General features: G+C 43.0%; 2 protein-coding genes across 2 annotated transcripts; both read right to left on the reverse strand.

Moving 5' to 3' along the window:
* Positions 1 to 4,253: 4,253 nt before the first annotated feature.
* On the reverse strand, positions 4,254 to 9,374 carry LOC139783807 (uncharacterized). The gene has a single exon (XM_071722965.1). It carries the CDS (start codon positions 9,372 to 9,374, stop codon positions 4,254 to 4,256), a length of 5,121 nt encoding a protein of 1,706 aa, XP_071579066.1.
* Positions 9,375 to 21,204: 11,830 nt separating this feature from the next.
* On the reverse strand, positions 21,205 to 22,717 carry LOC139783808 (putative nuclease HARBI1). Its single transcript, XM_071722966.1, has 4 exons — positions 22,506 to 22,717; positions 22,024 to 22,310; positions 21,721 to 21,895; positions 21,205 to 21,214 (listed from the first exon to the last, which is right to left on the reverse strand). Exons 1-4 carry the CDS (start codon positions 22,715 to 22,717, stop codon positions 21,205 to 21,207), a joined length of 684 nt encoding a protein of 227 aa, XP_071579067.1.
* Positions 22,718 to 22,985: the final 268 nt, after the last annotated feature.

The following is a 22,985-nucleotide window of genomic DNA, read 5'->3' on the forward strand; positions in this document are numbered from 1 at the left end:
GCCCGCCGTGGCGACCAGCTTAAAGTCACGAGTCGCCGGCCGAGGTGACCTCCGCGCCGGCGACCCCGCCTGCCCATTAGTCGGCTTAGGGTAGGGAGAGCCCCCACCATACACCTCCCGCGCGCGGGACTAGCGGGAAGGAAGGGGGTCCGGCCGAGTAACTCGATCCCAGCTCCCCCCCCCAACCGGCCGAGTAAACTCGATCCCGGCCCGCCGCCGCCCGCGAAAGGGCAGGGCACAGAGACTCCCCCAGTTGAAGCGATCACCGACCAATGAGCTACTTTAGCTCGCCGTCGGCCCATACGTCCGACGGCTTGACCCGCCGGCCCCGACCTCGGAATACTTCCAAGCGGCCCGACGGGTCTCCCACCCAGGTCGCCTCGGCCCCGACCTCGGAATACGTCCGAGCGGCCCGAGACGACCCTCCGCACTCGAGGAACCGTGGGACCACGTCCCTGGTGTGCAATCCTTTTGTGCGGGCCTCCCCACCACCCGGCCCAGCACCACGTACTGGGTCGAATGAAAGGTGGATGTCCCCCTTCCTCCATCCGGCGTGCCGGCATGGAGATTGAAGGAAGGCCCTCGCGGTCCCACGGATGAGCGATCTAGACCCGCAGCGCGCACGTTCAGGGTTGCCCCTGAACGCGACGCCTCCGTCCAAGGACGGAGTGCAGGCCTTTTGACCCCCCAACCGCGAGACAACGGTAGATTCTACCCCCTCCCGCAAAAAGGGACCCCCGGGCCACCCCCCGGCCGGAGCACCGGCGTGCAATGGGTGAATGGCCCAACCCCGGGAATGGGGCGACGTAGGACGGGCGTAATCCCCACCGCACCCCCGAGCCGAACGGATACCGGACCGGGCCATCGCCCGAGAGATCCAGCAGCCGCGACCAGCCCAAGGGTAAAGCAGCGGACCCCCATCGCTACCTCTCTCCCCAAGGGAAACCAAACCCTTCCCGAACCTGCCGGAGCACCGGCGTGCAATGGCCGAGAAGGGGACCCCCCTTTCCCCATGGCCGGCGGGAGGAGTAGAAACTCCTCCCTATCGGTCCCGGCCGACCGGGCGTTTGAAGTCGGGGTCGCCTTCCCCTACCGGCGATTGGGATTGGTCCAAAGACCAGCCCCTAGGGAGTCGCCGGGCCCCCGTTCTTCCCGCCCCTCCAGTCCGTAGGCTGGCGGCAGGAAGGGTGGACTCTTGGACCCCGCACCTCACCGATGAGCCACCACGGCGGCCCCTGCGAAGCAGAGGCCACCGGACATAGCCCATCGGATCCGAACGGGGAGCCCTCTCACCACGCCAAGGTGGTCCACCACGAGAGGGAGCATTGAATCCATGGAAAAAATAAATTTTTAGTTTGTCCAAAACCAACATGGCGGCCAAATTATCTGTGAAATGCTAAAAAATAACTATTTCGTTCTTTAAAAATTACAAACTGCGTTCAATTTTCATGAAAATTTATATCATAATACATTTTAAGATGTTGATCATAAATTAACAATTGGGACGTCGTGAGACAGGTTAGTTTTACCCTACTGATGACCAGTCATTGCGATAGTAATCCTGCTCAGTACGAGAGAAACCGCAGGTTCGGACATTTGGTTCACGCACTCGGTCGAGCGGCCGGTGGTGCGAAGCTACCATCCGTGGGATTATGCCTGAACGCCTCTAAGGCCGTATCCTCTCTAGTCAAAGGTGGCAATGATATCTCTAGGAGTCTCGTGAGTCGAAAGGCTCAAAACAATGTGACACACTACTAGGCGGCCGGTCCTCGCGGGCCGGTCGTCGCACGAGCCCGGTTTGCCGTACGGCGCCTCTGCCCGTCGTCGGGTTCTCACCGCTTACGACGGCACGGCGTCTAACGGTCGAACATGAGTTTCGCGAGTTCGATGTCGAGACTCGGAATCGTCTGTACATTCCGTCAGTACAGTCCGAAAGTACAGAAACAACCATATTGTTTAATTATATGTAATAATTAGTTTAATTATAACGAAAAATTCTTAACTTGTATTATTTTAACATTTTATTTCTATCATGAATATTTTTCAATCGATCATGAAAACTATTTATTTTTTAAAAATAAATAGTTTGTACGAAAGTTTTTCCTCTTCCGCGGCTATTTCCTCTTCCGCGGTTATTTCCTCTTCCGCTAAATCGTTTTCGCCCCGCTCTTTGCCATCTTTTCGCTGTAACATAAACATAAATTTATTGTAGAAATATTAACTTTACTTGTTAAAATATTAAATAAACAGACTGTATATCAAGTACGCGCAGAACGAGACCGGCCGTGACTCTTTTACGCGACGCGACGAGTTGCGAGTACTCGAGATTGTGAGTTTTCAATAAATGACTGAATGGATATGCATTACTTAATTGAAAGTATAAGTAACTTTGAAATTACACGATGATTAATGATTAAATGATTAATTGATTGTACTTACGTAATGTTCCTAGTGGCACCATTCTTGTTGCCGTTGTTGTCAGTGCTGCTTGTGCCGCTGATGATGATGTTGCCATTGTTGTTGGTGCTGCTTGTGCCGCTGATGATGGTAGTGGTTGGCCTGCTGGTGGTGGTGGTGGTGGAGGTGGCGTCGGCGTCGGCGTCGGCGTCGGCGACAGCGTCGGCGACAGCGGCGGCAGCGACGGCGGTGGCTGAGTTGCTGCAGCGAGTCTCCGCCGTAATTTAACAATCTCAGCCTCCATTTTGATTATTTTCGCATCTTTCTCTGAAATGCTGTTGTCATTATCAACGACATCAACCTATAACATAAAAAACGTTAAATGTTATCTCGTTAAATGTTATACTCGTAAAATGTTATAAATATAAATGTGTACTTACATTCATCCTATTGAAGCCAAAAAATTTGCAGATTGAGAGATGCGGAGATGAGAAAATATATGAAGAATTTCGGAAGGGTGTCTTTGACAATATATGTCAAATTCAAGGTCATCGGAAGTGGGTCCCCTTAACGCCAGGTTTACCGTTTTTTGTTTTCCACGGTTTATTGCAATATGCACAACTTCCCTTCTTATTTCATATATAAATCATTAAAATTTGGTTGATTAGCTCTGGAATTATAGAAATTTCGGTAAATTTGGCTTGTTTTTAAAAAGAAAACGGTAACCCCTTTATTATTAACAATTTTTATTAATTCTATTATATTCTCCAGTCTTTTCTACGCCTATTTCATATATAAATTATTAAAATTTGGTTAATTAGAACTAATTTTATACGTCATCAAAAATTTATATACGAATTTACGAAAACAAAGTTTCCTCTATGAGGAAGCAAAATATATATGGGGCATTCTTTCTCAACGAGAGACCCCCCGCCCCCAGAGCTGGTTTTGACGTAAAGACTTCTAATATAGCTGTGCGAAGTGCAAGTGCCGAATTTTCGTCGTTGTCAGGAAAGGAAGGAAGGCGCATAATCGAGAGGCAGAAAACAGCTTGAGTGGAAAAAAGAACAGTGTATTTTGAACAGTGCAGTGTACAGAAGAAAAGCCGATAGCAAGAACGAGACGGAAGTGCGCGAACTCGAAAATCAGCGAAAGTCGGATTGAAAGCGTGCGAACAATACTCAGTGAAAGCTAAGAGCGATCTGAGCGGGCACGGTCGTGCGTGCGTTATGTATATTCCCCGACTTTCCAGAAGATTCTGCCGATGATCGACAACAATTCTGTCGGAGACAAAGGCGGTGGCGAATCTTCCAGAAAGTCGGAGGACAAGTTGTTTGTTATTTTCGGAGACTCTGTCCGTTTGCCTCATGTGGTTGCCAGCCGATTTTCAAGCCGCGCGACTCGCGGAGTGGGGCTTGTAGGCGCGCCGCGTCATGCGGGCGAGCGCGCGCTCGTGATTGGCGGACGCGATGCTCGGTGCGATCTCTCGCGGTACAGCTGCCTTTTCCGAACATCCCGCCCGCCTCGTCGGTCGCGGTCGACGAAACAATGACGTAATCGATTGACGATCGATTCTCTTCCGGCATCCGCGTGACACGTGCTACAGTCAGCTGATTGAGCAAAGCAGCAATACACAGCGAGTAACGCGGCCCGAGTGAAGTCTCCATGCACTGAGTCAGACGACGCAACTCATAAGGCGTGAGTATTAAAAGCTACATTGAAAAAGGGAATTATAGGAAATTAGTTACATGAAACCAAATTACGGACCATACGAAAAATGACAGTCGGCTATCTGTTGCATAAATTATTTACAGGAACGGTTATGTACATGCGAGGTTAATTCGCGCAGGAGTGAATTACGCGGTCGGCTCTCGGGCCGGGGTGTTAGCCGGAGGCAGAGGCACGAGCTTCACGACGGGGCGCGTAAATTCTCCGTTGGCGGTCCGCAGGTCCACCACCCGCACCTGACCGTCTTCTCCTGGGTGAAGGCGGATAACTCGAGCGAGTGGCCAGCGCGACGGCGGTGTGGTCTCGCTCTTGATCAGGCATAGCTGGCCCTCTCGCAAATTCCTGTCGGCCGTCCACCACTTCGGCCTCGGAGTGAGTTCCTGCAGATACTCTCGTGACCACCGTTGCCACAGGTGGTCCCTCATGTTCTGAAGGAGACGCCAGCGGTTCAGCCGATTGGTTGGCATGTCAACAGTTGACGGCTCGGGAATCGCGTTGAGGGGCCCCCCGATGAGGAAGTGACCGGGGGTCAGGGCGTCGAGGTCCTCTGGGTCGTCAGTCAGGGCCTGGAGCGGACGGGAGTTGAGGCAGGCCTCCACCTCGGCGAGGAAGGTGGTCATCTCCTCAAAGGTGAGCGTCGTCTCGCCGATGACTCGCCGCAGGTGCCGCTTCATGGACTTCACCGCAGCTTCCCATAGCCCTCCGAAGTGCGGAGCAGCGGGAGGGTTGAAGTGCCATTGGACACCCTCGTCCGCCAAGTGCCCGATGACACGGTGGACCTCACGATTGGCTGCCTGGAACAGCGCCCTGAGCTGATTGTCGGCACCTACGAAGTTGGTCCCGCAGTCGCTATAGACCGCCCGGCACAATCCTCGTCGGGAGACAAAGCGCCTGAAGGCGGCCAAGAAGGCGTCGGCTGAGTAGTCACTCACTGCTTCGAGGTGGACGGCCTTAGAGCTGAAACACACAAAAACGGCCAAGAAGGCCTTGTACGCCTTGTGGCCGCGTCCCTTGGCTGTCCGAAGAAATATCGGACCGGCGAAGTCCACTCCGGTGTGGAGAAAGGGCCGACTGGGGGTGACCCTGGCCCGCGGCAGACTTCCCATTATCGGTTGCGGGGAGGCCGCCCGCCATCGGATGCATGGGAGGCATCGGTGGATGGCGCCTCGTACAAGCTGACGGCCCCGCGGGATCCAATACCGCTGGCGGACGATCGCTAGAGTGGCCTGAGTTCCTCCATGGAGAGAGCGGCGATGACTTGCGTCGATCACCAGGTAAGCCAGATGCGAGCCCGGCGGCAGAATGGCTGGGTGTCGTTGGTCATCGTCTAATGGCGCGTGTTTGATTCGTCCTCCCACCCGCAGGATTCCCTCAGAGTCGATGACCGGAGTGAGTCGGCGAAGGGGGCTTCGGCCAGATACCGCCCGTCCAGCCCGAACGTCAGCGAGCTCCTGGGGGTAGGCGACCGACTGAGCCACTCGGATCCACCGCGCGAGGGCCGCGTCCAGCTCCGCTGAGGTCAGCACCGAGGCGTCCGCCCTCGAGGAGCGGTGCATCCTCCATCGAACCATCCAGGCCGAGACACGAAGCAACCGTCGGAGAGAGGAGAACCGAAGGAGTTCATCGGGCTCTCGCGCGTCAGAGGTCACGAAGCACCGGAGGGCCCTCTGCTCCGGGAGCTCCACATGCCCAGGGAGGCCCGGCTCCACCGGCCAGTCCGCCGAGCCTCTGGCGAGGAAGTCGGGCCCGCTCCACCATAGGGGGTGATCCAAGAGCTCCCTCGGTGACAAGCCACGAGAGGCGCAATCCGCAGGATTCTGGCTCCCAGGAACGTGGCGCCATTGACTGGTCGAGCTCGTTCGCTGAATCTCAGCGACTCGGTTAGCCACAAAGGTCGTCCACCGGGTGGGATGGCCGCGGATCCATCCGAGGGTGACCATGGAGTCCGTCCAGAGGAAGAGAGGTGCGGCCTCCAGGTGCAGCACCACACGCACGTGCTCGGCCACCTTGGTGAGCAGGCACGCCGCACTCAGCTCCAGCCGAGCGAGCGTGACCTGTTTCAGCGGTGCAACCTTGGTCTTCGCCGCTACAATTGACAGGTGCGATTTCCCGGCAATCGTCACCCGGAGGTAGACCACGGCAGCATAGGCCCGCTCGGAGTCGTCCGAGAAGCCGTGGAGTTCTACGGAGTCCCCCGAGCCGTCGAGCCGAAACCATCGCGGCACGCGGACCCGCTCCAGCAAGGGGAGCTCCTCCTCGAGGCCTGCCCAAGCCGCCGCGTCAGGAGGTGCCAGCGGGGCGTCCCAATCAAGCCTCTGCAACCACGCGGCCTGAATTAATAATTTTGCCTTAATTAGCACAGGTGCCAACCAACCCAGCGGGTCGAACAACCTAGCGGTCCGCGAAAGCACTGATCGCTTCGTGGGAGAGACCAACTCGGATTTCAGGACGGAGAGCGCGAAGTCATCACTCCCAGGACTCCAGCGTAGGCCCAGCACTGAGCAATCGTCCGAGGGGAGCGAGGCGCTGGCCGTCGGCTGCAGACGATGCTCGAGGGGGACGTCTTCCAGGAGGGCCTCGTCGTTTGCTGCCCACTTCTTGAGCGGGAAGCCGCCCGCCAAGCACAACAAGGTCACCTGCTCCCGAAGACGGCGGCAGGCGTCGAGAGTGGAAGCCCCGGAGAGCACATCGTCCACGTATCGATCACTCTGCACCGCCTCGGCGCCCAGAGGAAACCGACTCCGCTCATCCTCCGCCAGTCGGTCCATCGTCTTCAACGCAAGGTAAGGTGCGTCCTTTTGCCCGTACGTGACCGTGTTTAAGGCGTGCTCCAATTGTTTCCACAGGATCATCTGCATGTGTCTGTCCTCCGGGTGCACCAGAATTTGCCGGTACACCTTTACGATGTCGGCAGTGAATACATATCGGTGCCGCCGCCAACGCGTCATAACATCAGCGAGAGCCGGCAGCAGATTGGGCCCCGCGTGGAGGAAGTCGTTCAGCGAATACCCTGCCGCGGTGCGCGCGGACCCATTAAATACAACGCGGATCTTCACGTCGGAGCCTGAGCCCTTTAGGACGCCGTGATGTGGCAGGAAGCAGGCGTTGACGCCACGTTCAACTGTTGACGGCGTCATATGCCCGAGAGCGAGATACTCGTCCATGAAGTCGTGGTACATCACACGGAAAGCAGGATCGCGCTCGAATCGACGCTCCATGACCTCGAGCATTCGGGACGCAGCGCGGCGCGTGGACGACAAGTCAGGTGGCTCCGACCGCACCGGTAGACGCACCTGATAACGGCCGCAAGGAAGGCGCTGGCACGTCCGCACGAAGAAGTCCTCGCACTCCTGCTCGTCGGGGGTGAGCGGCAAGGGAGCGCGAGGCGGCTCCTCATTCTCCCAGAACCGCCGAACCACCTCCGTCAGCTCATCCGTGGCAGAGCATTGGAGCGACGAAACGGCGAGCGCCGCGTGACAGCCGCCGACCGCGCCCATGAGGATCCAGCCGAGCTGTGTGCATTGTGCGATCGGCTCCAAGGGGCCTCCGCGACGGAGGTCCGCTAACACGATGCTTGCGTATGCTTCCGCACCAAGGAGCAGCTCGACGGGGTCCCGAGCACGGAACTCGGGATCGGCGAGACTGAGTCCGTCCACATGCGGCCACGAACCGCCGCCGCTCTCGGCCGCCCCGCTGTACACGGACAGCTTCGGCAGTACTAATGACGAGACGGTGAGAGTGTATTGTCCGATACGCGACGCGAAGGTGACGGCAACCCGTCCTCGCGCGCAGCCCGTCCGGAGGCCACCCACACCGTAGATCGCGACAGACGTCGGAGTGCGCGGCAATCGCAGACGTTGGGCTAACGATTCCGAGATCAGCGACGTTTCGGAGCCCGGGTCCACCAAGGCACGCACGGGGTGGTACTCGCCGTGACAGCTCATCACCAGGACGCGCGCGGTCGCGAGCAGAACGGGGGCGCACTCCGCGGACAAACGTTTTGCAACGTGCACCGTCGGTGTCGAGCTCGTACCGGGAGCGGGCAGCGCAACGGCCGAAAATGCGTCATGAAGTGACGTGTGATGCCGACCCGAACACTTTAAGCAAGTCTTGGTGGACGTGCACTCACCGATCAGATGTCGACCCAGGCAGTTCAAGCATCGCTGATGCGTAGTAGCTGCCTCTCTTCGCTCCTGGGCTGTCTTTCGCTTGTATTGGTCGCAGAAGGCTAAGAAGTGCTCTTTCTTACAGAGTGGGCAGCTGCGGCCGGCGTCCGTCCCCTGAGCCTTGACGTGGTTGGCCCGAGCCGAACGGCTCGTCTTCTCACCAGGCTTTCCCGAGGATGCCTCGCCCCTGGCTGCCCGGAGCACCTCATGCGTCATCAGCTGCTCCTGCAGGAAGTCGCGGAGCTCCTCGTAAGACGGTGGCACGACGGTTTTCCCGAGCGAGCTCTCCCACTCGCGGCGGGTTTTGGAGTCGAGGAGTTCCACCATCAAGTGCACAAAGAGGTCCGTGCCGTTCGTGATCGGTCGCCCTATGCCCTCCAATGCGCCGACGGTGGAGACCACTCCGTGGAAGATGCGCCGGAGATCGGAGACGGACTCACCCTTCATCCTCGGAAGTGAGGTGAATGCAGCAAGGTAAGATCTCACCAGCAGTCTCTTATTCTCGAAGTGGTCATTGAGGGTCGACCAGGCGCGCTCGAAGTTCTCATCCGTTGAAGGTAAGCTTCTGATCAATTGCTCAGCGTCCCCCTTCACGCTTGTCTTTAGATAGTGAAACTTCTCGACCTTTGACAGGGAGTCTTCAGCCACTACGATGGAGGAGAACAAATCTCGGAAGGCAGGCCAATCCTCGAATTTCCCCGAGAACTCCGGCATCTGGATTCGGGGCAGTACGTTGCGAGCGGTCGCATGCCCCGGTTTGGTCGACTTCGAGTCATCGAGAGCCTTCGCTTCCTCGAGCTTCTGCTCGTATTCCAGAAGTTTGGTTCTCTGCTGGATGTAGGCCGTTTCGACGGTACCCAGGAAGTCCTCCGTATTGTACGTACTCTTATCAAACGCCTCACCGAACTCTGCTTGCAGGCGATCGTGCTGCACTTGGAATTTGACCCACTTGCCCTCCAGGACTGACAGAGTGGAGTGAACGAGGGGGAACGAGATTTTGGCGGCGCCGGTTTTGCGGAGATTTTCTATTGTGCGGGCGATGCGCCCGTACAAGTCTCGTTGGGAGTTGATTAATCGCTCCATTCTTCCCTTTCAGAGTCACTCACGACGCGATGGAAGCCGCGCCTAGGGCTGGATCGCGGACTGAAGCCGGTTATCACGACGCGAATCCGGCTCGAAGGACCAGAAATGTGCGAAGTGCAAGTGCCGAATTTTCGTCGTTGTCAGGAAAGGAAGGAAGGCGCGTAATCGAGAGGCAGAAAACAGCTTGAGTGGAAAAAAGAACAGTGTATTTTGAACAGTGCAGTGTACAGAAGAAAAGCCGATAGCAAGAACGAGACGGAAGTGCGCGAACTCGAAAATCAGCGAAAGTCGGATTGAAAGCGTGCGAACAATACTCAGTGAAAGCTAAGAGCGATCTGAGCGGGCACGGTCGTGCGTGCGTTATGTATATTCCCCGACTTTCCAGAAGATTCTGCCGATCGACAACAATTCTGTCGGAGACAAAGGCGGTGGCGAATCTTCCAGAAAGTCGGAGGACAAGTTGTTTGTTATTTTCGGAGACTCTGTCCGTTTGCCTCATGTGGTTGCCAGCCGATTTTCAAGCCGCGCGACTCGCGGAGTGGGGCTTGTAGGCGCGCCGCGTCATGCGGGCGAGCGCGCGCTCGTGATTGGCGGACGCGATGCTCGGTGCGATCTCTCGCGGTACAGCTGCCTTTTCCGAACAATAGCTTAAAATTTAGGTAATTATATCTACTTTTAAATGCAAAGTGGCAAAATAAAAAATTCAAGATGGCCGATCGAATATGGCGGACAATGTACATAAAATTGCTTAAATTTCGCTTGAAACTCGTTACTCGGGGGTTTTTGGTGTCGCTGAACACGAATCTGACATTAGATTTTCAAAATTCAAAATGGCGGATCCAATATGGTGGACGATTTTTTAAAATTATATCGAATTCACATGAAAATTTTTACACGGGGGTTTTAAGGTGATTGAATAGAAATGTGACATAAGATATTCAAAATTGAAACAAAGGCGGATCCAACACAATGTTCCCAAAGCATAATAAATAGCAAGACAAGTTTTCAGTCCAATAAGCAAAGGCAAAGCAATATGAAAGTTCAGGCAGTGAAGGCAAGACTAGTTAAGGTTCCAACTAGTAAAAGTAAGACACGTTGCTGGTCCAACCAGCAAAGTAATGACTACCCGGGAAAAAATGATTAGATATAATCATATATAATTATATCTGGTATATATTGTCACGACTTTTTCACTCCCGGAACGGCCCGGGGCGTGTGCCGGATCAAAAGAGGCAAGGAGAGCGGGATGATAGGCCTCTCCGGGGATTCTCTCGCACCTCCGACACTCCACGAAACGATTCTAAGGTTGGGCGCCAGACGCGTAAATTCGCGTCCGCGAAATCGCGAGAAATAAAAAACGAGACGCAAAACGAAATGAGTCGGTGTGCGAGGGAGTGGCTAGCTCGACCTAATAGCAGGGCGGGGTTGATGAAGGGCAGCGCAGTATTCGGCGGGGTGACGCCTAATAAAGAATGTCGTAACTCAAGCCATTAACAAATAAAGAATAACATTTATTCTGTAATGATCCCCGGATGAACAGTAAATGCCAATGTGGCTTTCAAAACAAAAGCAAATAGCAGGTGGTAGATAACGCGGGCGTCAAATTTCGAATACAAAATATGATCACGCGGACGCCAGAAATAAACGGAAAATTACGTTAACTCAGTAAACGCGCGGAAGGCGCAGCAAGAGAACGTGTGAGGAAAACTAAACTTACAAAATCATCGAGATCATATAATTTCACAGCTAATAATAGTAGAAAAGTTCGCGGACAAATAACATAGAATATCGGTACAAATTACGACTGACTACGACATAACGGAAATAAACGCGAAATAATAGCGCGAAATACCGCGAAATTATAATGCGCCACGCTTGGAGCGCGTGAACGCAAGTTTCCAAACCCGTGCCGGGATTCTGTCGCCAAATAATCTTAACCTAACGCAAATCATAATCTTAATCTACCGCAAGTAATAATCTTAAACTAACGCAAAGAATAATCTTAAACTAACGCAACGAACGCGACGCGAGTAACGTCCCAACGCAAGAAGGAACGAACGCAACATGTGATATCGCCAGGGATATCCTCACGCGAAGAATAAAGGCGCCGGGGCGCTCGACGAAACGCGAAATACTAAACTAACGCGAGAAAATATACGGAAGTACCGCGAGCAATATTATAACTAACGCGAAATGACCGATTTATCCTAACGCAAGAACTGAGATTACGCCAGTGATTCTGATCGAACGCAACACACGCGATTGTCAGCGATCGTCCAACGAGAAAAATGATGCGCCGAGACACTCGGCATAACGCGAAATACTCGAATTAACGCGAGAAAGATACGGAATTACCGCGAGGGATAACGAGACGCAACATTAGGTCGACGCGAATGGTATCTTACGGCGAACCACAACCTTCCGCGAATAATCTCTCAACGTAGCCGATATCGCGAGGATAGTCTAAATGTCCGAACGCGAATCGTAAGTAACGCAATTAAACCAACGCGAATATCCCTCTGACGCCATTAATTACGCGTACAGAATCTAAGGTTCGACCGGGCGAAATACTACGCCTAACGAGACACGCGGTCGTGGACGTGAAGGGCGCGAGAAATTGCGTATTCGCTACCGCACGTCGTCATCGACGCGTTACCGCGATCTCCAGAGGTTCGTATTTTTCGATCGCGATCCCACGGCCACGAGACCATTCCGGTGCCCCTCGCTCTCGCTATCGATCGCTAAATACGCCCTGTCGGCGAATACGCTAGTTATCGCGAATTTTCCCGAGCGAGAGCGCGACCCGGGGAGCGGTGTCGTGGCTCTACATCAAACGTTACCGAGGCAACCTCACCGTAGGCAGATTCTCTTCCGAGGGTCCTCGCCGTCGTCCCAAGGGTCGAAAGAGATAGCAGCCGGACGTCGTACTCAGCTCCGGAATGCGAGACAATACCGCGACTTGACTCTCGACGTGCGTCGATTACCGAGGACGATTTACGAATGCTCCCGAAATTTCGCTCGATGGCGGAATCGATAGCGCACCCCACCCCGGGCGTACGCGGCCCCGCGACGTTGGAGCGCGGACCAATGAGGGGTGAGCTCGCAGGCTCGCGGCGGATTCGTGCGTAGGGCCGTGAATTACGGCTTTCCGCAGGGCGCTAAACGGCCCTTCGCTCGCGCGGCAACTTTTCCGGGATTCTTCCCGGCGGCGGACGGGACGTGTCTGCCTCCGTGTTCCTTCCCGCACCGGTTCGGGAATGGTGGCCATCCATCCCGGAATCCGGTCAGCAGTGTGAGGAGGACAGATGGGCTGATTTTTGCCCCGGCGTCCCGGGGCCCTGCCATTATGGGTCCGCCCGCCGCTGTTTCACGCGCCGCGCGCGTGTTCCTGCGCTCCGTCGCTTTCGGCGGCCCGCGGGTCGCTTCGATCCGCTTTCCGTCGTCCGAGCTCTCGCCGTTATCCTTCTCGTCGACTCCGCGTCCGCTTCCTCTGTATCCTCTCAGGAACTCCAGTCTCAGCTCGGTGAGGCGCCACGCAATAATACAAAATAAAAGGGATCAGTATATCGTAACGCAATGACTAATATGCCCCTGGAGATCTCGCATCGATTCGTTGAACCGTCCTCGGGCGTGAAAAGGTCGCGAAACCCGCGCCTTGTGACGGCGGCGGGGCGCTGCAACGATGCAGCGAAACTGCAACGTCACAATATATAATTATATATAATTATATATGTTTTTATATGGGGTCATATCTAATTATACATGGCCACATGTGCAATCAGTGGTCCCATATACAACCAGATATAGCACCATATCTACTTGTATATAAATGTATATAATTTTATGTGAAGCCAGATATAATGATATGTGAGTAGTGCACTCTACATATAACTAGATATAGTATTATATACAACTATATATGCAGTCATATATAGCCAGATATATTAATGTGACTAATCTGGCGGCGTCTGGCGCTATATACAACCAGATATAGTACCATATCTAATCGTATATAAATGTATGTGAAGCCAGATATGATGATATATGAGTAGTGCACCCTACATATAACTAGATATAGCATTATATACAACTATATATGAAGTCATATATAACCAGATATATTAATGTGACTAATCTTGTCCTATGTACAACCAGATATAGCACTATATCTGTATAGATATAGATTTGCAAGTCATCATATATGCTGCAGATATTTAATCCTAAATTTAAAATTTTATTTCAATTGTTTTTATATATATTATAGATATTAAATTCAAAAATTCGTTACATAATATTATATAATTCAGTATTATATAAATAATACTGCAGGGGGGGGGTCATGTGTGCGTACTCGGGAAAAAAAAATTATATATAATTATATATAAATACATATATATAATTATATATATTGCAATTATATATGAATTTTGTCTCTATATGATCATATATAATTATATATAATCATATATAATCATATATGACCATATATAGTCAATATATGTTGGAAAAGAACTGTTAACTTCGATAATAAAGCATTAATAAATTAAGATGTATATTTTTTCAAAAGCTATAGAATCAAAAGTGAAATGATTTATTCCATGCACATATTACAACTTGGCACTGCTTGACATGAGACACAGTGCCGTGTCTCTCTTGATACCGTTTTTATACCACTGTCCGTCAAATTTTAAATACGAGAAACGAATTTTATCGAATATATATATATATATGGGGCATTCCATGCCAAATCAACCAATGATTGACCCCGACCATTTTTGATTTGGCTGATAATTTTTTGTGTTTTTGCACTAAATGAAAGTAGCTTCCATGATTTTTTGTAGATTTTTATCTCTACTCATACTTAAGTTATGGATTTTTGAAAAAAAATGCAGTTTAAAATTTGGCAAATTTCAAATGCTTGTAACTTTAAGAAGAAAAAAGATATTGTAAAAAACAAGGTGGGCTTTCTTTTCGTTTTTCTCTGTACTTTTCGAAGAAAATATCGAAAAAATGTTTAATGGGCAATATGACTGTTTTTTTTAAGGATTTAAGTAAAAAATGTTTGTTTTTCTCAGTGCGACCGTTTTGATTTTTTTCAAAAAAATCTCACAAATTCTAGACTTAATTTCGAAATTTTCAAGACCTAGAAGAAAATGGGATTCCAATAACTTCGATTTTTTAAGGGACTTTTTCTTCATTTTTTTTCGAAAATATTTTTTTACAAATAAGATAGACTCTACCGATAGCTATAAAAAAATTTGATAAATTTATAGACAGCAATCCTGAAATTTCTATCTATGGGTAAAGAGGAAATTCGAATATTTTCTATTTTTTAATTGCATTTTTACTTATTTTTATTATTAAATTACTTTTTTTTAATAGAATATTATAAATTGGGGAACTTTAACGGTTAGCATGTAACAATTAAATCATATAGTTAATGAAAAAACACATATATTATCTGTAAAATTAGCAATCAGATTTATTTGAAAATAAAATAAATAAATCAAAATCAAAATTAAAGATAAACATAAAATAAATGATAAATATATCAAAAAATTATGCCATATAACTATTTATTTATTTTTTTTTTAATTATCTTATGTAGATTTACATCATTACATCGAGAGAATATTTTCAAATTTACATTTCCATTCTTATCAGGTATAACGCAATGAATTTTGTGTGTTTCCGGTATACGTTTAGCACTTGACTTGAAAAATGAAGAATTACTGAAGCACTGAAAACTTTATTTTTCAAATTTTTAGCCTGGAAACCTCTATTTGAATTTTGAAAAATGTTTTATGAGTAGAATGTATTATTACTATGTAATATTACTTTTTTAATACCAGCACAGGGATTCTCTAACTCCTTAACGACAGTTTCGGTATCGTTTCACAGCTTTTTTACCATATATAATACTTACGCAACAATACCGAAACTGTCGTTAAGGAGTTAGAGAATCCCTGTGCTGGTATTAATACATTCTACTCATAAAACATTTTTCAAAATTCAAATAGAGGTTTCCAGGCTAAAAATTTGAAAAATAAAGTTTTCAGTGCTTCAGTAATTCTTCATTTTTCAAGTCAAGTGCTAAACGTATACCGGAAACACACAAAATTCATTGCGTTATACCTGATAAGAATGGAAATGTAAATGTGAAAATATTCTCTCGATGTAATGATGTAAAATTACATAAGATAATTAAAAAAAAAAATAAATAAATAGTTATATGGCATAATTTTTTGATATATTTATCATTTATTTTATGTTTATCTTTAATTTTGATTTTGATTTATTTATTTTATTTTCAAATAAATCTGATTGCTAATTTTACAGATAATATATGTGTTTTTTTCATTAACTATATGATTTAATTGTTACATGCTAACCGTTAAAGTTCCCCAATTTATAATATTCTATTAAAAAAAAGTAATTTAATAATAAAAATAAGTAAAAATGCAATTAAAAAATAGAAAATATTCGAATTTCCTCTTTACCCATAGATAGAAATTTCAGGATTGCTGTCTATAAATTTATCAAATTTTTTTATAGCTATCGGTAGAGTCTATCTTATTTGTAAAAAAATATTTTCGAAAAAAAATGAAGAAAAAATCCCTTAAAAAATCGAAGTTATTGGAATCCCATTTTCTTCTAGGTCTTGAAAATTTCGAAATTAAGTCTAGAATTTGTGAGATTTTTTTGAAAAAAATCAAAACGGTCGCACTGAGAAAAACAAACATTTTTTACTTAAATCCTTAAAAAAAACAGTCATATTGCCTATTAAACATTTTTTCGATATTTTCTTCGAAAAGTACAGAGAAAAACGAAAAGAAAGCCCACCTTGTTTTTTACAATATCTTTTTTCTTCTTAAAGTTACAAGCATTTGAAATTTGCCAAATTTTAAACTGCATTTTTTTTCAAAAATCCATAACTTAAGTATGAGTAGAGATAAAAATCTACAAAAAATCATGGAAGCTACTTTCATTTAGTGCAAAAACACAAAAAATTATCAGCCAAATCAAAAATGGTCGGGGTCAATCATTGGTTGATTTGGCATGGAATGCCCCATATATATATAAAGTGTCACATACATTTTGACATGATTATATATAAGTTCATATAATTTATATATAAAGTATATATATAAGAATTAAGCATTTATCTATGTAGATTATATATAATTATATATAATCATATATAAACTTAAATTCGGATTATCCCGGATCTACAGTGCCAGACTAGAGTCAAGCTCAACAGGGTCTTCTTTCCCCGCTAATTTTTCCAAGCCCGTTCCCTTGGCAGTGGTTTCGCTAGATAGTAGATAGGGACAGTGGGAATCTCGTTAATCCATTCATGCGCGTCACTAATTAGGTGACGAGGCATTTGGCTATTTATATCACGCCATCGGCGCGTCTTACCGCTTCGGGACAGTGCGGTTCCTGCTAACAACGGGACCTGGCTGAGCGATCCTGCAGGTTAACGATTGGATCGCTCATCTTCGCAACAGGTTGCCCAAACAGTAAGGATATGAGATCCAGTGTAACTTTCGTTCTAATTCCATCCTATCTATATTGACTGGGCCTATCTAGCACTCTTGGCAAGTCCTCCCGCAGGAGGGAAACCCATCTGACTGATCTGCCGCGGGATTCCTGCGCACAGGCTGGAAAAATTGTGAAGCAGAGTCCCCAACATGGGGAAGCGGAACTTGGCCGGCTTATGCCCGTTTTCACCATTAGTGATATTAATCTAGGTTTACCTAAACGTCGATTAAAATGAACGTTGGTTTGAGCTCAGTTTAAATGTAATTGTATTCCACCAACTCTTGAGAGGCGTCGTTTAAGTAAACTTATACTCTATGCGATAAAACTTTTTTAACAACTTGTGATTGGTCGATTATGGGCGTAAATTTATGAAATGATGCATAAGTTGATCGTCGGTTCTAACCTATATACTAGCAGTGAGAAAGATCGTGAAAATTGAGAATTTCGTGAAGTTAAAAATGAGTAATCCTAAAAAAAGAGGAACAAATTTTTCAAATAATGAGAAATACTTATTGATTGAATTAGTAACAAAATATAAAGATATAGTAGAGAATAAAAAGACTGACGCGGTATTTGCTAAAGAAAAAATAAAGTGTTGGGACGAGATTTGTAAAAAATTTAATAGCGAATCAAATATATTTCGTGATGCAGTAACATTGAAAAATTGTTGGGAAAATCTAAAAAAGAGAACTCGAAAATACTATGCTGAAGAAAGAAGCAAATTATATAAAACAGGTAAGTTCGTCTATCATAACCTATATCCTTGAGAGTCAATCTAATAAATACCATGCTACATACCAGATTAATGTTATAATTTTATATATATAAATTACTGTGGAGATTACTATATCAAGAAAAATTTTTTATCTCAAAATCTATGTAACAAAATGTAAAATTAGTAATATATTTTTTACTATAGGAGGTGGACCACATGAAAGTCAATATGACCCTGTAATGGAAAAGATTCATGATATAATAAAACCTTCAGTTGATGGTTTGAATAATGCATTTGATAATGATAATATAGGTGAGTTTTATTAAAATTTATAGTAGGAAGTGATTATGTAATAAAGGAAATATTTAAAGTTATATTTTGTAAAAGTTTCATGTAATTAAGTTGCTTATAGACTGCATTCATCAAATTCTAAAGAGAGTATATATTGTTAGTAAGTGCTTATAATGATTAATGCCTATGATTGATGTAAATTTTTAGATCCATGATAAATACAAAAGAATATTCTAATCGCAGATAATCAAACTTCTAATCTAAGTATTTATTAAATACTAATTTTACTAAACGCAGTCATAGTCTCTTAAAAAAATTATAAAGATGTTGTTAAAAATACGTCTAATTGAAGTTTCTAATTAAAAATTATTGTACATGTATATATATAATTTATAAATTAACTTCTAAATTGTTTAAACTATTTGCATATTATCTTTTTGTTTAGAGAATAATCAAAAATCATATTGTGAAAATGAATTGGAATATAATAATGATAACAGTAATACTCAAGGTAATACTGTACCGTTAGAAAACTTATTTGAGGATATACCTTCATCTGATGCAGAAGATTCTGTACTAAAGGTATATAGTTGTAATTTTTTAGTTGAATAATATATTTTATTTTATAATTAAATATTTTTTAAATTAGTATATAGGTACAACCCAAGAGACACCAGAAATTCCAGAATACACAGAATCATTTCCTGCCTTGGCAAGCATTAAGAAAAGGAAATTAGATGATATGAAAAGAGATACGTCTAATAAAAACGTGCCATTTAAACAAAGCGGTCAAAAAAATAAGCAACATATTAATTTACAGGTATGTTAAAAATAATTAAATAAGTAATAAAACATATGTTTCTTTTCATATTTTTTTATTAATATGTTTTGATGTTACAACATAAATTCTTATTTTTTCCAGTTTCAAAATACAAACAATTTTAATAAAAATTGTAATGTACCTGAAGAAAAAAGTGGTCCTTCTAAACCTACTATAAACTCAAGTAAACAGGTAATTTATATATTATATAATATATAAAATATATGTATTCAAGGTTCCATTTATCTTGTAATTTATTAATTTGTTTGAAAACTTTAAACATTATGGTTTATTTCTCTATTAGCAGCTTTTATAAAGTACATATCATAGTACTAATCATAAAATATAGTTTGAATTATATGTATATTTAATATTTATTTGTCATTGTATTTCTTTTAGATCAGGTTTGAAACTTTGAGCTCCGGAGCCATGACACTTCTCCATTCACAGAGAATGGGTGAAAGGAGCTTCTCCACTGGATAAAGAGCAGGCATGATTAACTTCATCCAGCAGAAAAACCCCTTTTCCTTGCTCTCCGTGAATGAAAAGGGAGAAGTGTCGTAGCTCCAGAGCTTGAAGTTACCCAGGCCTGTTTTAGATACAATAATAAAAAAGATTAGTTATTTTTTATGAGACCTTGTATGCATATACATTGTATATATAATGCTTTCAATATATTACAAATTATTTATACATTTGAAAATTAAATAATGCAGCATTTACATAATATATAGAGCCACGGGCCGGTCTCGCTCCGCACGTACGTGGCGCGAGACACTACCGTGTCTTTTGATACTTATATTTATTATTTATTATTACTTTATAGGTACAAGATATTGCAATTAATTGCGATACATCCTCAGAAGAAAATGAATGTACTGATAAGGATGATTTCAGTATTACACAAAGAAAGGTAACATTATATTTATTATTATGTTAGTATTATATATTTATAATAACTATAATACTTAAAAATACTTATAAGTATGATATACATAAAGTTATATAATTTAATTTTAATTATTACAGACTGTAAATACAGGGACAAAGACGAAGGAAAAAAGTGCTGTGAACATGTTGAGAAAGAAGACTAAACCACTTCAAATACGTGGAGAAAATGTACCATTCAATAGCGATTGTGCAAAGACATTTCCTCAAACAAACAAAAATTACTCTATGTCGGATAAAGTATTAAATTTTGCAACACTAGCAAAATCAAAAACAGAATTAGTTGACCTTATGAAAACAGATATAGACAAAAAACATGCAATTGAAATCAATATATTAAATATGCAATTAAAAAGAGAAACACTGCAAGTACAATTGATAGAGAAGGAAATTGCAATAAAGGAATGCATTTTAAAACGCGTGAAAAAGACTGAAACGTTAGAGGATATAGAAAATTTAAGTATGTAATTTACTTAAAAAAATGCTTCATAAAGTGATAATATTTGCGCTCACATAATTGCATTATATCCAATAAGTTAAATAATTTAAACAATTTTTTAAAAAGAGTTAAGAATAGTATGGTTAAAAAATAAGAATTTGTTTCGTTTATTTTGTAGAAAGTACAGTGATATTAGATTACAGTGATATTAATATTTCAATCTATGAGAGTAAAAGATCTGAAAGTTCAGTTTCCCGTTTTTGCAAAAATACATTTTTTTATTTTTATGTTAATTGCGTTACATGAAAAAATTAATATGTTTTATTTCGTTAATTTTGTAGGAAATACAATAGAATACATGTAAAAAATACAGTGATATTAGATTACAGTAATAATATTTTAAAGTATAAGAGTAAAAGGACTGAAAGTATAGTTTTCTTTTTTGCAAAAATAAAAAGTTTATTTTTATGTTAATCGTCGAAGAGATTTAATATGTATTTAATATAATGACATATTAATACAGAGAAAATATGAGCATAACCATATTATGTACTTATGGAAATATTCAAATTGTAATAAATATTTCAAAAATATATATATATACCTTATACCTACATATATACATATATATATACTTAAGATACAAATAAAATGAAGTAAACAATATTATATTCTGTACATTCAAAAAGTGCAAATTACAATAAATTACAATAACGAATCTAAATTAATACAACAATGGCATGATAATTCTATAATAGAGATTAATTATAGCTGGAATACATTTCGTGCAGAATTATATAAATATGTTTGTAAAAATTAGGATTCTCTATGACGCTATGCAGACTGCCTCATGGTACTTTTCACAGTTAACGACGACAGAAAACGTTTATAAGCAAACGCTTTGAAATACGAACAAAGTGAACGCTTTTTAGCAAAAAGCAAAAAGCAAAAGATTATTTTACGCGAAACACAGATCCTTGCATAATGTTCTTACTTTAAAACGAAAATTCGGCTTTACGTCTCCCACACTAACGTGGTTTTTTTACATTATAATATATTTAATTTTATATATTTACACCAATCTGAAAAACGAACATATTTATTAAATATTAGATTTTTTATTTCCTTATTGTTAATTTACTATTATTAAAAAACATTCTTTAATTCTGTTAAATCTTACCTTTGAAAATAATCATTAATAATTTGTGTGCGTGTAGCGTTCCCATTATTTTGTACATTAATTTCATTATTAATATGTCCTTCGTTAATTATATGATCCCACGGTGCTGGCAAATTAAGAGTAGGATCTTCAGGAGGATCTTCATCAGCATTACGTCTTGCAATATTATGCAGGACAGCTGTGGCTACAATAATTGTCATTATTCTTGGTAATTTATATCGCATACCTAAAGCTAAAATTGGGAAACGTCTCTTCCAAACTCCAAATAATCGTTCTATAATGTTTCGTGTTCGTATATGTGCTTGGTTATATGCTATTTCTGCAGGTCTTTCAGGATTCAACAATGGAGTAAGTAAATAAGATTTTGATGGATAGCCACTATCTCCTAATATTAAGGCATTTCTATACATATTATTTTCAAAATTAGCTCTTAAACGACTGTTATGAAAAATTGTACTATCATGCACTGAACCAGGCCACCTAGCAACGATATCTGTTATTTCTAAATTTGCGTTACAAACTGCTTGAACATTAAGTGAAAAAAATCCTTTTCGATTTCGAAATAATTCAGCATTTGGTCCACCTAAGAAGTAAAATAATTTATGTAATATTACATTCTTAACTTGTCAGCATCGTGGGATCACATGCTGTCATAATCACTCATAATTAATAAGTATGAAACATTCATAATTAGTCAAATTTTTGTATTACCAAAAGATTGAACACGTATATGTGTACAATCAATACATCCTACAATTTTTGGAAATCGAGCAATATTATAAAATTTTAATTGCTCTCTTCGAATTTCCTCTTCAGTTGATGGGAAATGTATATAACGAGGTCTCAAACGAGCAATTGCTTCACTGACTCTATGTACAATTCGTTGTGCACTTGTTGTGCTGACTCCCCCGAAATCTCCCATTGTAATAAAAAAAGATCCCGTTGCGTATAAACGCAATGTTAAAAGTAATTGGCACATTGGTGATATCGCATTATTTCTTTAAGTATAAAAAGATATAAAATTAAACAGATAAATAGTTAAGAATAAATATGTTAAGGATGCATGTTCAAGATATATAGATTAACAAACCATTAATTAAAATATAAGTAAAGTTTCTTTAAAATAAGTATTTATATATATGTATGTATGTGTACTAATCACTTGCATTTATAAAATATTCCGTCTTACGTACCTTTCAGTCCTAAATACTAATTCTCCGTGTATATGATTTAATATTGTTATTACAGTTTCTTTGTTTAAACGAAATCTTATTTTAAACTCAATGTTATCTAATTCTATAAAATAATTGACTCGTTCTTTAAAAATTCTTGGTCTTCGATATAAAATATTGATTATATCTTCGTCATCGGATGAAGATAAAATATCATAATTATAATGTGCCATTCCTATTAATAAAAATATTTTTTTGTAACTATGTAAAATGTTTTTATGTGTAAATTTATATCTTATTTATTCTATTTATATAAATTTATATTTTTTTATATCATAATTTTATATATTTGAATATTTATGAACAAGTTAACAAAGTAAAATATTGTTACAAGTTAAAATAACATTAATGATAAAATTATGGTTATTATAACAAATTCTACAATCGGTATAAATTATGGTATTTAATATAAATTTTTGAGAATAAAAAAATATATACGAT

The sequence above is a fragment of the Temnothorax nylanderi genome, unplaced genomic scaffold (genome assembly GCF_030848795.1).
Source record: "Temnothorax nylanderi isolate EJ_2023f unplaced genomic scaffold, tnyl_v1.0 TNYL_tig0544_pilon, whole genome shotgun sequence".
Taxonomy (NCBI): Eukaryota; Metazoa; Arthropoda; class Insecta; order Hymenoptera; family Formicidae; genus Temnothorax; species Temnothorax nylanderi.